Genomic DNA, 17,696 nt, shown 5'->3' on the forward strand with positions numbered 1-17,696 from the left:
GGCTCGGCCTTGCGAGGCTGTGATCTATAACGTGCATTGTCTTTTTATGTAATGTGTTTTATTAAACATCTTCTAAAGCTTACAAGTGTCCCCAGGACATAACTCTCCAGCACAACATAATGCTTTGCCAAGTAATGAAGTATGATTTATGGTGGTAATGGTTATCCTATGGTTTTTTTTAAAAATTATTACAGCAATAGCTCTGTCGAATATGGGAATATAACATGCTGCATTTGGCACGTTTATGACAATAGTGCTCTGGTTTTCTTAACTCCACAGTTCAGTGTTGGCAGTATTTCAAATTCTTGAGACAGATGTTTAAATGAATTTTTTTAAGAGGACAGTGAAATACTTTTAAAACATCATACGGTGCTGAGTGTCTCAATATGCACAGGAACATTATTTCTTTAACATTCAGGTAGGGCAGAGCAGCACATGGCCTTTCTGGTTTAGATCTCTTAGTAAGTGATGGAAGTAGCAAATGTTGAATTAGCTTTTGGGGGCATCCTGGCCTGCTGTCACTTTTGGGCTGAGGTGGGGAAGGGGACAGACACTTGACCTTCTCCTGATCTTTGTGAGCACTTACAACAGATCCACGTTTGTTTTGGATGCAGTTCCCACCATGCTGAGACAGGACTAAGTGGTCTCACACTGACATTTTGAGTGTGTCATTGTGGTCCCAGTGGTTAGGGTTTCAGGCCAGAAATGACAATCATTTGGAAAAATGTAAATGAGAACCCTGGTCATATATCTGCAAGGCAGATAGCATTCAAATATTTCCACTGAAACACTGAAAATTTGGGGGGTTTTTTTTGGTAGTTTTTGGTGGTGGTGGTGGGTTTTGTTTGTTTTGTTGGGGTTTTTTAACAGGTACTGCAACTGAGGAAAGAGTTGTAAATAATGAAGGCATGGGTATTTGGCTCTGGCATTGCTGTTTACAACTTTCAATCAGGGAAAATCAGAACTCACAAAGGCAAAAGTCAGCATTGCTGGAGATACCATTGCCCTCGCCATAGCACGCATTTGGGGCCGGGAGGGGATGGTGCCCCACATCTAGGCTGTGCACCCACTCAGTGTAGAGAGACTGAAGACAAGGGAAGCATCAGTAAAGCAATGAACACTTATATTTAATTTACATTTGACAATTTGCACATAAATAATGATGTAAACCAATACGTAAACATATGATAGTTTGTTGTTCTAGCAAAGTAAAAAGCCTGTTAACTTTGGTCAGAGTCTTTCTCAAGAGAGACAAAAAAAAACCCCCAAAACACTGTTGATTGTTGCTACATTCACATGTAAAACGTCTAAGGGAAGGGGGAAACAGTAAAGAGAAGTAACAATTCTTAAAGCTGATGCATATAAATTCTTGTAAAATTTGTATCAAATACAAGAAAGCACTACAGGCAATAATAGGAAAAGTGTGTGTCCAGTGACAGAGTAGTGATACTTTGGTTTTTCCTACAATTAAGTACTATATTTATGAACTATTGCTACATTTAAAAGATGTCAGCCTCACAATTTGCAGAAGTGGAAATGTAATGAACTGTAGTCCTTCAAAAGCTGTGTTGAGAGACTTGTATTTCAGGACTGTTTGTTTTTCTAACAGAAGCCATTAAAATGAAGTTTGCTGAAAAAAAAAGAAAAAGATCACTGAGTCTTGGATTGCTGAGGTGGGCTATTTTAAATTTTGTAAGAAAATAACCAGACAAAAAAAGATACATGAAGGGGAGTTGTGTACTAATGCTACTTATATTTATGTGAGTTAACTCTTCAACTCATTAATGGCAGGGTACAATGAGACAAGGGGCTTGTGTCAACTAACTTCCCTCCTGCTCTTACTGTGATTTGTGACCACATCAAACATGGGTCATGTTCGGCTTCTTTCCAAGTTCTTTCAGTTACATTTTCTGGCTGTCTGTTGACTGACCACCAGCCTCCTTCCCCCCCAGTGCAGACTGCCGGGAGAGCAGGGAGCTGACAAGCCCTGTCCTGCAAACAGGGTCATTCCCATAGAATTCACTGGGATGCCAGTGTGGGTGATGTTATTCATGTAAGGTGTTTGCAAGTTCCAGCTCCACCTGGACAACTGCACATGTGTACTTGCAAGTGATGAATGCCTTGGTACAACCTTCTGGCTTTGAGGTCACTGGTTATATGCAAAACTAGGTAACATTTGATTTTCACACTTAGATGAAAAATAAGTTTTATTACATGGTTTGGCTCACAACTTAAGTGGTATAAATATATATACATATACATATATAGTATAGTGGTATAAATATATCTATAAATATACATGTATTCTTTGCTACACCTCAAACGTCACCATATCATCTTTGGGCTTAGCAAAACAAAAAGATATAAGGACGTGCATTCTATCTTTCCCTGTGCACATTTTGGTTTCTTCTCTAAAGTAGCAAAGCATTTAGTTAAAACAGCATTGTCTGCACCACTGGACACAAGCACTGAGGTAATTGTTGTTCAACAACTTTGCAATGCCCTTTTCTTCTTTAATTAAATTAACCACAAAATGTACAAACACAAATACTGAGAAAAATCTGAGTCGTACAGGAAGGAAGAAAAAAATTTATGTGCCAGGAAAGGACTTTGTTTCCCACTTTTACCCAGGCAAAGTGGGAGAGGAAAATACAAGTAAAACCGAACCCCTTCTTTCTCAGGGAATCTGACCGTCTTTTTTTTTTATCCCTGGAAGGCTCTGGCCAAAAAAACAAAACAAAACAAAAAACAGAAGAAAGAAATCTGCCAAAAACCTCATTTCAGGCAGAATATTAAGAATAATTGTTTCTTTGCTTTTAAACTGCTTTTGGAAATAAAAGAATGTGAGATTTTATTTTTGAAAAACCACGTTAAGCTCATGCATTCCTTTGGTCTTTAAGTTACATGACAATGTGTGGGGCTAGAGCTGTTTTCTAAAACCTGTGGTACTGTCCATGGCAGGTCAGTGCCACATCTGTTCCAGGTAGAGCTGCAGGTAGAAGAATCTTTCTCCTCTCCTCAGAGAGGCAAGGAAACAGTTTCTTCCCTGCTTGCTGCTACTCTGGGTTGTTGATTGGTTATTTTTTTTCCTTTTCTATTCCCAGTGGGGTGATTTGCACATAAAAGTACACGGCATTTTTTTCAAACATGATCTAGGATTCTGTATGTCACATGTCCAACTTTGGCAATACGAAAAACCGCATTTGTTTAAAAGACATTGGTACATAAAACACATTTACTGAAACCCCAATCTTAGGTTCTTAAAACAGATGTGCAGAAAAACATATCTACAAAGAATGGCCATAAAACAAAAATAAAAACATTTAAAGTAAAAATTACAATGAATTTTCCAGTCATTGTAAACATTTTCCTAATTATTGCTTTTAGAATGATTAATTGCATAATAAATTATGAAGTACTATCATTGAAAAAATAGTTATGGATAAATGATTGTCTTTTAGTAACTGGCGAGGCAACGCAGAGTCCTTTGCCCCTTTTTATGCCCTGAGAAAACAGTAACTTTGGAGTTCCTTCTTTCAGCTGGAGAGCGTAGGGAAACTACTGTAAGCCAAGATTGCTTTGCAGCATTGAAACTATGTACAAGCAACTGCTACAGGCACCCTGACTTGCCAAGTCATAAATAAAAAAATCACTTTGCCAAAAAGTCTTAAGGGTCCATTGGTTCAACTGTTTCTTGCTTGACCTTTACAGGTAACAGAGGTAGTGGGTGACTGTGAGGCAACTTCATAATTGACAGATCTGACGACTCGTAAAGGTTGCATCCTGACGAGATAAGCCCATTTCCTAGGTTCCTCTGTAGAGATACTTTCAGATTAGCTCCTTCCATTTCCCTCCTGAGCAGGGTCAGTATATCCTTCTCCACGATCGATGTTAAGTCGATATTGTCCTCCACTTCTTCCAACTTGTCAGCATTGTCACTGATGTCAAACTTCTCGATCTCCTCATTGATTCGATTCAGGTCCTCCATGGAGAGGCCGGAGGCAGGAGCAACGGGGCAGTTGCCCTTCAGGTGGACCTGGAGGCTGCAGAGGTGAATGTAGCTCTTGTGGCAGTGGATGCATTTATGGGGACGTTCCCGGGTGTGGAGACGCTTGTGCAGCTTCAGGTGCACAAACTGGGTGAATTTGGCTGGGCAGAGCTTGCACTGGTAAGGCTTCTCTCCAGAGTGGAGCCGCAGGTGGGTTTTGAGATTGCTGGTGCTGCTGAACCGCTTGTGACAAACCTAATGTGGGGGGTGGCAGAGAAACAGTGAATGAGTGGGAGGGGATTTTATGGTTTAAATCACAGACAGCTAGGAGGAGACAGCAGGATGAAGCAGCAGCTTTTTATATCTTCACACTTTCTCATAAAGGGAAAAAAAAACCCCACCTTTTTTACTTAAATAATGGTGAATGGCATTTTGAGTGTGGCTGATGGCAAAACTGTATCAGGCAGATGTTGCTCTAGCAGGTTACAAGCAATCCTGCTCTCTCTCAGATGCTGCTGCACCAGGGCTGTGCATGGCTGTGGTGTGGACTCCAGCCCTGAGCAGCCAAGGGTTTGTCACTCAGCCCTCCCTGAACGCCGTACGGGATGTGCACAAGCTCTGCCGTCCCTTCGGCCTCCAAGGGAAGTCATCTCTGTGTGTGTTACATACCTGACACTCATGGGGTTTTTCTCCCGTGTGTACCAGATAGTGCTTCTGGAGGTGAGCCAACTGTGTAAAGCCTTTATTGCAAGTCTGGCATTTAAATGGTCTCTCTCCACTGTGTACTCTGAGGTGCACCTATGGAGAAACAAAGCAAATAACAATTTGCAGTTTCCAGTACTATAACAAAAGTACTTTCAGATGTTTCCTAGAGTCAGCAGAAGAGTCCCATTGCCAAAATACAATGTCATCTAGTTAATTGGGTGGCGTCAGCATTAAAACACACAACAATGATTTCTTGTGGGGAGTGGGGGATGCCGTATTAAGCCCAGACAGATAAACAGCCAAACAAGTAAGGGAGGCCTGTCTCCACTTTTCCTTGAAAACTACAGGGACAAACCTGAGCCCTTCCCAGGAGACTCCTGTCTTATTCTCCACTGCCTACCTTCAGATTGGAGAGCTGGCCAAAGGTCTTGGAGCAAACATTGCATTCATACTTGATCTTCCCATTTTGCTTCTTAAGTGGGTATGGGAGGGTTTTGTAACCAGTCACATTCCTCTTACTTTTAATGAGATTCATGGCTTCTTCACCGCCGGTGGCAGCCAACACCACTGAGGTAGGTTTAGGTTGCATTATGTGTTCCGAACTGGCTGCTGTACCAGCAGTGGGTGACCCACTGGTAGGGCTGCATGGCTTGTCCTTCATGCTGGCAGCAGCGCCTGTGATAGAGAAGGCACTGTTAGGTGCTGGTATGAGGAAGTCTCTCGGATGATCAGGCTGCAGCAATCGACGGCCTCCTTCACTCGGCAATGAACTGGGGAGTGTGGTGGGGTTCAGCATGTGGTGGGAAAGGCTACCTCCGCTGAGCAGGTTGCCATAAAGAGGATACATCCTTGGGAAGAGATTGAAATTGTTGATGCCATTGATATTGTTCAAAGCACTCAGGTTATTACAGCTCATATTGAATGGAGGTAACAGGAATTTGGGGTAGTGGGGGTTATAGGATGGTAGAAAGGTAGGTGGGAGGTGGCCAGGGGGTGCATATCCAGGGTAAGACCCTAATCCTTCTGAGCCATACGATCCATTCAAGTAAGAGTATGGCTCTCTGTGCTCTTGGGAAGTAGGTGCCAGAGGTGAAACCGTGACCCCTGGACTGCTGTGAGGGCTTGAACTTTTTAAACTTTGGTCTGGGCTGCTCCTCCCAGAAGGACTCGGTGTAGTAGATGCCTGGATGGGTGAGTGAGTAATGTAGCTGGGTCTGTCCATCCCGTATGCTAAGGAAGCTTTCAGATAGTCTTCTGGAATGTGAGGTCGGATTGGGTAGACAACTCGAGGGAAGAAACACCTCTCCGGGCTATAGTTTTTACGCAAATCATCCAAGTCTTTTTCTGGAGTAACTGGTGAAATGTTGGTCTGGAAGAAGTCTTTTCCTTTTGGAGGGTTGGATTCCATTTTCAGGATTTCTTTTACACTGTGCTCCTTCTTTGGGATGCTCTTCTGATAAAGCTCATCTTTATCAGCACTGTGCTGCTTTGGATTAATGTGGGTTTGTGCTGAAATACAAAGACAAGGTAATGATTACTTAGATATGTCACTGGTATTATCTCTTTTCAAAACACAATCTAACTCCTACAAGTTTAGTGGGAAGGAAGGGCTACTCTCAGAGATGAGCAATCATTTAACTTGCCAAAAGACTAATTTTTGTGTGAAGAAATACCTGCTGGTATTAAGTGTTAATAAAAAGCATTGTTAATTTAAGGGATACCAGACAGTACATACAGATCTGGATGATGACGCATTTGCAGAGTGTTAGTCTCCACTCTGCAAATTGATTTCACCTTTCTTTCCCCTTAAATTTGACTAGCTTTGCTGTTGAATGTGTCTTTAAGCATTATTTCTAATAAATGTGGTAACAAGCATTTGTTCATAATACAGGTTTAACAGAAGGACTTTGCAGAACATAAGCTCCCAGAAACGTTCCTCAGTAAAATAACAAGGCATGACAAATCAGCTTTTGCCAAACCACAGCAGTCACTTCACCAGCCAGTTCAATTACTTACAGTACCAAAAAAACCATGGCTGGCTAGGATGAAAGCCTTCTTCAAAGCGAAGGTATTCTCCATCAGTAAACAGATCATTACTCATTAAATATACTGCTTAGGAACATCTACAACAAAGCAGACTATTTACTGCAGATTTCTGTGGCATTCAGTCTATGCAAAGCTCCTCTGCTTACAGCTGTACTTTATAAAAAAAATGCTGAAGCAAAGCAAAAGAAAGCAAGACTGGTTGGCTCCAGCTTAAGTTGAAATGTACTTTAGCAAAAAAAATAAGAAAAAAAAGGAAAAAGAAATATATATTTAGAAGGAAGTAGAAGCTAGCATCCATTCATCTCAGTTCAGCACATACTCCATTTATTTGTATTCAAAGACCTTGCTATCTGGACATACTACAATGCAGACAGTACACTGAAAGGTGTCTTCAGTAGAAAAAGAAGTCTGCTTTTATCTAAGTTAATAATTAAAAAATCTTGATTACTTGTAAGGTATTTTATTATGAGGAAAAACTACAAGAAGGTTTCATAATCATGCTTAGTTATGTGCACGGCTTTCCATCAGGAGTTACAAATCAACACCGGTATGTATGTAACTCAAGTCCTTTAGACACTTTTCTCCTTCCATGACTGACTGCTCTTACTTCACTATCTGAGGTGAGAAACAGTTATTTCTGCAGGATCATCTGAACCCAACAAGTAACATGACAACAGGCAATGCCCATGCTGCTTTCAACATGGATTCTTAGCTTCATTATTCACTACCCTGAAGGAATCTATCATTTGGCAACATTACCCTATAAGGCAAAGAAACAGCCATTTATTAAACGTATCCAACAAAACAGCTGCTTTCAAAGCATGCTCCTACTCACAGCAATCCACTTACAGTAGCATCCTTTTTCAAATGGCATTAGCAAGCAAATTTAGTTTGAGATATGTGAGCAGTTTTTGTATTTTCAAGCTGCGATGAAATGCAATCGAATATTCAATTAAAATATTTATGATAAAACTCAGAGGTGTTGTACAGCAAGCATGTGCACACATAAATGCACAGATTACTTCTCTCAATGTTGAAAGTTTAATACAGAGCTGTATAAAAAATTAAATAATAGCATATTATTTATGTTGTCTAGCTTTAAAAATCATCTACTTTCTTTGGTCATTTTGTCTGCGCTTGTGGACTGGTAACTGATTTTCTCAAGGTCCACCAGATTTTGGGGCATAACACTGAGGTCCTACTAGGTTCAAGAAGCTCCACAATGGCACTGGGGATATTATCTGTGTCTTCTTATCAGCTGCCTTTCACCACACCAGTGTCCAAGAGCAAACATTTCCAGTGACACTATCAGCATTGGGAAGTATCAAGACGAGGCAGTATTGAAAGCTGCAGAGGGGGGTGGGAAGTGGGACTTGTGAAGCCTCGCAGCAGGAAAAGTAAATAAATACCACCTTATCAGGCCTGTATCAGTTTCTCAGTGGGGTCTGTCAAGCAGGAAGTTCAAACTGACAGTTTTTTCTTCTAAAGAAAAGAAATCCAGGGGGAGGGGAAGAGGAAGGAGAAGTGGCTGGTGCTGCTGGAAAAGCGATAGAGAAACTGGGGCGGCTTTAGCTGGAGGAACAGCTCCTACTGTCACAAGGTTAAACACAATGGGGTGGACATACGTGCCTTACACACAGGAGCAAGCCCATGAGTGACAGAAAGGAAGCTCAAGCAGAAAGCGAAACTTTCTTTGTGCAACAAGCCCATGCTCCCACTTGACTCACTAAAGATAATTGCTCTTTTCTTCCCTTCTGAATTTTTCCAGTAAAGCCTTCCTTCCTACTAATTTCCATGTGAAGACAGAAGTTGTGATATTTAAAGATTATTTTTCTAGTCTAACTGTGACAAGTCTCTTTAGTTTGAAAGCTATTTTTGGTCCATAAATCCCCTCTTGGCTTTTTCCCTTATTACCTGAGCACAAGGGACACTTGGGAACACCAGAGAGATCAAAACATAAACAAGTGTGTCAGCACTGTGTAAAATAAGAGAAGGTAATGTCGTGGGCCAAGGAGAGGTTCCTAGGTGTTATACTGAAGGTGGATTTAAACCAGGGCTGAAACTGATTGAGAGGTTCGCAATCTTTCTTGTTGCTCTTATAGGAGCCACACTTCAGAGACATATTTTTTATAAATGGATTTTTTTTGAAACTTGTGATCTTAGATTTAAGTTTTTACCAATCAGAATGTCTCCCTCTCACTCTTGAAATGCATTTCTCCCCCCCGCCCCCATATACACACATACATATATACACACACACACACTACACACTAAATATAGGCACATACTCTTCCAATATCTGTCTAGTTTCTGTGGTCAGAGAGACACGGAAAAGAGATTCATGACAAAACAAGAACAGTGTAGCTGCATTTTTAAGTTACTGATCTGAGGGGAGAGGGGAAAAAAAGAAAAAAAACTCCAGACATGCCTCTTGAGGAGCCTGATCCACTTCTGAGGCCAACAGATTATTTAGTTAGATCTGAGATTAGTGAGTGCGTGCAAGGAGAAAAAGGACAAAACTGCTGTTACTTTTAAGCATTAACAAAACTTGAGTGGAGGGGTTGCCTGAAGTCACTCCAGTGTGGGTGTTCCAGCTACAGACTGCTGCAGAGCTGTAGGCTTTGCTCTCGGTTCTTGCGCTCTGAGCTGTAGCCTGAGAAAGATTTCATAAAAACAATGATCTGTTTTTTTCTAAAAACTTGAAAAACGGTTGTAGGCAGACAGTAATTTCAATAGTAATTTCAGGAGTGAGATGGTACTGAACACTTCGAGTGGTGAAGCTTAATTGTGCCGATTCACATTTTCGATCTAAATTAAGCACTTCTTTTGCTAGTAGTAAGAGAACCTCGAAGTTGTGAAGCGGGCAAAACAAAGACTGTTTGCACTCAAAATGAGAATGGAGACCAACATTCAGAAGTACATAATTTGATCATCTGTTTTCTGAATGTGTCCAAGTCAGGGTGGCATGCCTTTGAAAACTTTTTGCTCAGAGAAGGTCTTTAAGGGAGCCTTCAAATAATCCTCCATATTAAGTCCAACTTTAGTCCCCATATTCTGGTTTTGTGAAGAAAACCCTTCATATAATTTAAAAATAATTTTTCCTGAGCCCTTTTGAACATTCCAGGAGGCATTTTTTTAAGCAAGTGCAGATGTTTCCTCTCAACCCAAACAGAAAAGCTTCAAAACCAGAAAGTGAAACTGCCCATAAACAAAAGGGAAAGCGAACGGCAGGGCTGAGCTAACGGCCAGCATGTCAGGGTCAGTAGAAAGAAGAAAAGAAAAAATTGCATTTAAGAAAAAAGTATTAAAAAGTTAATTTTTATAGAATCTGAAACATTTAAAATAATGCCTCATTAAACCTGTTAATGAAACAAAAAGATTGCCAAATATTTTGTAAATATGCAAATTTTCTTTCCCCAACTGGAACTTTTTTTTCTGAAGCTTGACCAAAAGATGTCACCTGCCTGCACTTGACTGAGGAGACAAACATGACAGAGCAGCAGGAAGTTGCATCATACGATTGCAATATATGAACATTATTATCAAATAGTCACGTCCCGAGTCAATGCAATTGTTTGGATTTTGTTGCATTTTTGTTGGGGGTTTTTTGTTAGGTTTTTTTAACTGTTACCCTCTCCACCGTCCATGCCAAAAAATAGTCCTCCCATGATGAGGTAAGAATGAAATGTAAACTATGTGGGAATCCGGAAGCAAATTTCCTCAGTCTGTTTGCTAAATAGTCCAAATATAAAATATCATAGACTAAAAGACAATCTGAAGGAGCAGTTGAATGAAGTTTAGGCCCATTTAACAAATTACCAAAAATTTATTTTTTTGCCAGCAGAACATAGAAATCTTGTGCCCCCATACTCAAAACTATTTCCTGGACAACGGCACCATCTGAAGGTGACATCTTAAATCCTGACAGAAAACATCAGGAGCCTCAAAACAGGCAAGAAAGGGAAGGGGATTGATTAAAATGAGACTGAATTTCTACCGCTGGGATAATGTGGAGTCTTTCCTCTACCACTATTGTGCAATTCCTTGCAGGCACTTCAACATCCACTCGAAGTTACGTAGCTCCACTTGGAGCTAATCATGGCTGTGAAGGTAGGTGTGTGCTCCAGCGTCTGAAGGACTGGGTCAAAGGCCCCAATTCAAGAAAACACAGAGGACAGGGTTAAACCCACAACTAAGTACATGCCTAATTGCTGTCTTGAATCTGGATGCTTTCCTTCTACAGGGCACAAATGAACTAATGCTGGGGAAGTTACCTTTAATTTGAAAGTTTGCTGTTACAGAGGCAAGTAGATGTTATATGTGGATGTGTAAATATATTTATGCTCTAAAGTGGTAGTTCTCTCATTTTTGAGGCCACTAATTACAGGAAATAAAGCCAGAGAAATTCCCTGATACATTTTTCCCCAGAGGCCCATCCTGCTCTGGTGCTTACAGAGGAACTGAGATGCTGAACTCCAAGATCATGATCCTCAAACCCCTGAGGCACTTAAAGCAGCTGCCTGTATTTTAAGTTGGTAAGACTGGAAGGTCTCTGTAGGTGTGTGTCCCAGGTGGCCTCACCTGTCCTGGGCTGGGCAGCCAACCAAGGTGTGGCTATTCCAAAGCCTCCTGCAGGCACCAGTGTGCTCTGCACACCCTAGACAGGGCAGAGGGAGAGATCTGAGTGCAACACACCACAGCAACTGGCTGCCTCATGTTTGCACCAGCGCATGTCCCGTGGGAGGGGGCCCTGGTTTCAGCCTGCTGTGAGACCTGGATCCCAACTTTCCCTCCCTCTTTCTCAGGGGGTGCCAAAACCAGCAGCCAGGAGCTGGGAGGGGCGGGGATGCTCACCTGCTCCTTTGAGAGAAGCCATGCCACTTTAAACACCAAATTACTAGCAATCCTTTTATCTGAAGTGACTTCCTAGCAGGTGCTGGTATGAGGGTCTCCTCAAACAAGACTGCGTTAAGATTGTTTTGGTGGGCCAAAGCCCCACGTCTGCAGTAGGTGCAATGTGCTAATGATCTGGGGACAAGCCCTCTGCACTTTACTCATAGTACCTTGGTCACGCTTTGTGATAGAGAGAGAGGCTGGAGAGGCGGCATAATGCTCACTAATTTAAATTTAACTGGCCTGGGAGGGAAGGGGCAGAAGAAAACTAAACAGTGCTGGCATTCACTTTAAACTCATCTAGTTCCAATACTAACGCTGGAAAAACCACCCCGATTGCACTGTTGCTACAGGGCCTTTTGCAAATAAGCATCTTGGCGAAACTTCTAGATTTTTTTCTGTACTTTTCAAAAAAGGGCACCAAAACTTTAGAAAACCTCAATCTTTATGGTACCTGCAGGGGTTTTGGCCCAAATGCAGGCTTTAGGCCTGAATATGTCTATCATAATAATGAGGGGAAAAATAAAAAAAAGTGAAAACTTTTCCTTATTTTGCTGAACTGCTATTTTCTTTAAGCAAAGGAAGCTAACATAAAGTTTTGAAATGGTTTAAATGTAGTTATCTTAAAAGAGAAGAATGGTTATTTCAATTTCAGCACCTGGAAATACTGCGAATGTTAAGGCTGAACTACACAACTGTGGCTCACGATCCCATTTCTTTAAATCCACATATTGAGCCTACTTTTACTAAAATGGTTTACCCTGCTGTGTCCAGACACACCACATTTTGACCACATTTGAATAAGAGTAACTGGACACAGCAAGAAACACTTTAACACTTTATAAATACATTCCTTGCTACTTCTGCAAGGAAACCTAAGGTACCAGCAGACGCGGGAAACTGATCCTGCATTTTTGTATCCTCCTAGCTAGATCTTTGCAGATTCCTCATCCACAGGAACTCTAAATGCTGTTGTCTCATCCCACCTGCAGGTCCCACTGAAAAGCCAACGGTTCATCATATCAGGAAATAAAACTGCACAGAGAGTGGTGAAATGACATATGTGCAAAGATTAGAGAATCACTGAGACAGTTTTTGAATAGAGAATATAGCTGCATAGGACATTCCCTCCCTCTCTTCCACCTGCCATTAAAAGACAAGAAGTTTTCTTCTATTAATTTGTAAGGAAAGACAAAAAACTGATGAAAGAATGACATCCACAGAGGACAAATGTACTTTTGACATCATTTTTATGATACAGGATGACATTTTAGCTCTAATGATCCCCAAAGCAACACTGATATTTTATAACCCCTTACTTGTTGCCAAATAACTGCAAAAAGTTCTTTTTATAAAAAAAAACTGCTTGGTTTTTCCTTCAAATTTCAGTGTAGGCACTGGCAGAAGGACAAAAGAATGCTCTGCTCTATCTCAGAGCAGCTGGCAGTGGGGCAGGCGACCTAAGAGTCCATTGAGAAGTCAGCAAGAATCTTTCCCTCTCTTCAAGGGGCTCTCGGTGAGGTGCTAGGCAGTGACTAAGCTATGAGTAAAGCACCAAGACTGGAAATGGTCAGAAACCACAGAGAAACACAGAGATAAACTCCTGGAAACACCTCTTCCCTCTGCTACCAGTGCTATCATTTTTGAACAGAAAACGAAAGCTGTGATATAAAGCCAAGAAATGGGGACAAAGTGCACTAAGCTTAAAAAACAAGTAACCCGATGCGAAGACCACAGGAGGTTTGCTCCCATAAGATAAATAAGTGTAGATGCAAGGCTCAAAGTGCATTATGCAGTAAACACGTATTTTGTCAGACACCTAGACAGAGTCATGGCACATCGCCACTTCCTGGTACAGTGAGGGCAGCCCTTTGGGAGTATGACTGGACAACCTTTAGTATATGCTATCAAAACAGACTTTTGCTCAACATACTGTGAGATCTGGACTTGAAAAGTCAGAGTGAACCAACAGCTGTGATTCTGAAGGCAAAGGGTATATTCAGGTTGTCCATCCAGAATTTCATCAGATCAGACTCAGATTGTAAACCAGCAACTGCTCAGATTTTTTATATCTATTTACATTTGAACAGGCACAGGGAACTCCTTCTGTTGTGTTGGGTTTTTTAATTCCCCTTTCCTACTCCAAGCTACCTACTGTGACACAACAGGTGATGCAGCTGTGTAATTATACAACTTATTATTAGATCGTATAGGCAGAAGAGACATTACTAGCATTCCTTGCTCATACTGTAATCCACTTACTGAGGTTCATCATTGTCAGCTCTCTGGAGGAGGGATAGTGCAGCCTTTCTGCAAAGTCTCGGCAATACCACACAAGCAGCTCTTGGTTGGCAGGGATGGGCTTGATGGTATAGAAGTAGATGTTCATTCCATTCTGACAAGCAGCCAAGTTCTGTTCCTGAACAGAGTAGCCAGGGTTTACATAACGCATCCAGTTGCTCTTATCCTCGTTAAATCCATCAATGAAGTGGTGAAGCTCACCACTTGAATAGATCTGGAATAGAGAGGAAGTGCTTATGAATATATATATCTGCGCTATATGCAACATGTACGTACAGAGTCCAGGGGGAAAACAATAAGCTTTTTTTTAATGAGCAGATATCACTGGAATATGAGTCCAAGTTGAGTTCTCACCTTTCCAACTATGACATCCTGAGAGTTACAAAGGTATTCAAACATAAGTACACAGTCACCTTTTCCATTTCAGCTTAGCCTGTGTCTCTGGTAGTATGGGAAAACAAGACACAAAATCTGAAATGCAGAGTACTCTCCCTGTGTGAACAGTCTACCTTAGAGTCCTTTTCCTGGTGCTATGATCAACAAGTGGGTGATGCTGATGACTGCAGGTCTGAGTGCGTGTTGCATTAATGCTTTGAGTCACCTGTGTATAAGACTGACTGGCTGTGCTACGTCAGTCTTTCTCGCCTTTTTCTATGGCCTCTGTACTTGCAGTTTCCTACCACCTCCACCCAAAGGTTTAAACTATGCAAACATTCTCCACCCCCCACCAGAGTCCTAAAGCAACACTTGCTCATAGTTGAACTGTAACCCTTTTGTAGAACGGCTGGGCGAGGCAAAGATGAAATTCACAGGCCATAACTTAGCGAAGATCTAGAGAGGGGCTAGCCCATGAGAAGTCACTTTTCTTATCAAGGGACATGCTCTGACTTGTCCACAGAGGGGAAAGAAAACATGAATCTAAAAACTGCTTAGCGGCTTTAGGGGAACGAAGTCCCAATCACTGACAGAAGCTACTGTTTCTTGAAATTGTAAGAATAAGAGAACTACTTTGAAGAAAAAAATCAAGGAAAATCCAGCAGACATGTTTGTTAAAGATACATTGCTTACTTTTGGAGGGAACTAGCTCTGTGCTGGATGAAATTGGGTTCCTGGGTTTCACAAAACAGATGACTAGGCAAAAGCCAGATCTTGAAGCGAGAGCAGCCAGCACCAGAGATGAACCTCGCTGAGCAGGAAATGCCTTTCCAAAGGGGAGACAGAGCTTATCTTATGGGGAAAACACTCCACAGGGTGTTTCTGCCTTTGTGCTCACATTACTGTCTTTCACACCTACCTGGCCAGGCAGCAGGCCCCGCGAGCACCCACTGGCCGGCCAGCCAGGACCCCTCCTCTATTCCCCAAGAGCCACAGTCACAGAGGGGCGAGGCAGCCTGGCCCTTTAACGCCGGCCGCAAACACCAGAATCACTTTCTTTAAGAGTAACTTCCTGTAAACTGAGAAGGGGGAAATACATGTGGCCTCATCAAAGCAGCTTGCGAGAGATTTTGCGGTGTGTTTGTTATGAGAAAATGGAAGGGAGCTGGGTGAGTTATGCTGCATCAAGAGGAGCCTTCGGGTTTCTCTGCTCACCCCGGCTCACAAACTTCCAGGAACGTGGGGCTCCGGTGCTTGACGCCTGCTGCCACTTCCCAAACCAGCCTTCCACCACTCCCACGTCAGGGCCGCAGATCCGGCTCCCCTGGCAAAGGCACCCACCAGGCTCCCACTTATTCTGGGGAAGGCAAGACCAGATGTGCTGAGTCACGGCGCGGTTCCCAGAAATGACGTGGGCCCTGGGCAGCCCTGCTCCCCTCACGCGGGCAAGACACAGGCAAGCATCCCCCGTGCACAGAGCAGATGTTCCTGCTTCTGCCAGCAAGCCCAGGATGCCTTTAATAACATGTGGAAAGTTATCTCCCACAATTTCCTTTGCATATGCAAGCCTGTGTCAGACCCCTAGGAAGGAATTAATTTTCAGTGCAGCAGTCTGTCTTGAACGAATCAAGAGATTATAACAGGGAATTTAATGATGCTTAGATGGCTCCTAGGATAGTTTTTCTGAGGATCCTTCCACATGAAGGCTTAAAAACACATCATGAGAATGATGTCATCTTTCTTGCTGCAATATACGAATGAAGTCCTGCAAGATGTTTAGCAGTCCCTCTTCTCTGTGTCTGCTTGTCTTATTAACAACTGGCAGGACTAGGGTCAGCGTACCAGATTCTTCCTATACTGCACAAAAGCTCCCAAAAAAATTCATCAAAAAGAAACTTTTTGTGGCCTTATGAATGTGAAAAGAGTTGCCTGCTTTGTAAAAATGGTCATACAAATAACTGCCTGTGCAGTGCTTTATGACATTGCACAAAGATGATCTGAGAAAACCAAAATGATTCAATTAGGTAGGAAGAAAGGGGTATGGGGAACGCTGGTGCTTGGCCTGGGTTTCACCTGGATATGAGGTTGGGATATTACTAAGACAGGCAGGCACCTGAGCACAGGGGTTTGGACACAGTCCCAAATCCATGGATTTAGACACAAACAAAGTGGCTAGAAGGCAGCAAAACAAATCCATGGAAGGACACGGGGCTAAGGAATATTCCCTAACAAGTAATAATGGGTCTGTAAGGAAACTGAGAATTATGTCAACTGATAAACTGGAAGCACATTCCCTTGCACAGACTGCTCAAGGAAAAACAAATTGGCTAGTGCTCCCTTCCAGCTTATGCTGTGGAGTACAACTTAGGCACCACCTCTAGTGTTTGTCTCTTTTTCCCTCACTAAGATCCTTGGGTTGCTCTTCTAACAATCCTGAGGTGGACTAGAAAAATGTATGACTTGAATGATATACACTGAAGACCACCACCACCACTGTGTTATAGCAGTTCTATTCAAAACCCATGAAAAAATGTAACAAAATGTATCATAATTGCAGAGTAAAAGTTTATGCACTACTTTCACAGCTTCTTCACAGTGGGAAAAATCAAGGATGTGATACTCGCATAAACTAGACTGACCTTCCACTGTGAAGAAATGCAAAATAGCCTACCATTACAGCAAGCAGCAGAACTATTTCTTTACAGAACCGAGCACCGATCCGTATTGGAAGAGAGAGCCAAAGTGACAGAGAAAAGGGCTGTGCATCTCCACTGCTCTCTCCACCCACCCAGTCCCTACATCCAAGACAGCCAGGCTTTTACTCAGCTTAATTCATCCACTGGCTCTGCTCATGCCTGGCAGTGTACAGAGGTTGTCCCCTGCATCAGATGGGTCTGCAGCAGGAAGTGACCCAGCTTCTCAGCCCTACTCATTTAGTGATCTGCTTACTGCAACAACATGGTGCTATTTTTTCCTGCTTACCCGCCAAAAGTATTTTCTGTTCGCATTCTTGGGAACCGTATCGCTGGTATAGATCTCTCCTACCAGGGGTCCAAAGCGTGTTCCTTTTGGGATGTACTCTTTGCTTATAACTCCAGTGACCTACAAGAAGAGCAACACAGGATCAGTTAATTGCCAACAGAAACTGAGAAGCCTTCCTCTTTTGCCCTGTCCCCCTGAACAAAGTAAAGCAGACAAAACAAGAAATTTTTAGTGACAGGTCAGCAAAACAGAAATAAATGAACAGTCATGTTGGATACAATACAAAGAGCTTTGTAAGATATTAGCATTTTACCAAGACATATGGAAACCAATGATGAATACCACCTTAAAAATTGATTTTGTGGAAATATATTCACAAGAAGAAACAGTAAGTGAAATGTGCAGA

General features: G+C 42.1%; 1 protein-coding gene across 6 annotated transcripts in view; it reads right to left on the reverse strand.

Moving 5' to 3' along the window:
- Positions 1-1,127: 1,127 nt before the first annotated feature.
- PRDM1 (PR/SET domain 1) overlaps positions 1,128-17,696 on the reverse strand; it is a 56,454-nt gene continuing 39,885 nt past the window's right edge. For 3 of the 6 annotated variants that reach the window (XM_027694052.1, XM_027694075.1, XM_027694085.1), the window contains exons 2-6: positions 17,291-17,410; positions 13,895-14,147; positions 5,094-6,202; positions 4,658-4,786; positions 1,128-4,243 (exon numbers count right to left, since the gene is read on the reverse strand). In XM_027694052.1, coding sequence (XP_027549853.1) covers positions 3,668-4,243; positions 4,658-4,786; positions 5,094-6,202; positions 13,895-14,147; positions 17,291-17,410 — 2,187 coding nt within the window. In that variant the 3' untranslated portion in view covers positions 1,128-3,667. The remainder of the gene's footprint in view (positions 4,244-4,657; positions 4,787-5,093; positions 6,203-13,894; positions 14,148-17,290; positions 17,411-17,696) is intronic. The other 3 variants (XM_027694070.1, XM_027694095.1, XM_027694060.1) reach the window with 1 other exon arrangement.

The sequence above is a fragment of the Neopelma chrysocephalum genome, unplaced genomic scaffold, assembly GCF_003984885.1.
Source record: "Neopelma chrysocephalum unplaced genomic scaffold, ASM398488v2 Primary Assembly neopelma1_23, whole genome shotgun sequence".
Lineage (NCBI taxonomy): Eukaryota > Metazoa > Chordata > Aves > Passeriformes > Pipridae > Neopelma > Neopelma chrysocephalum.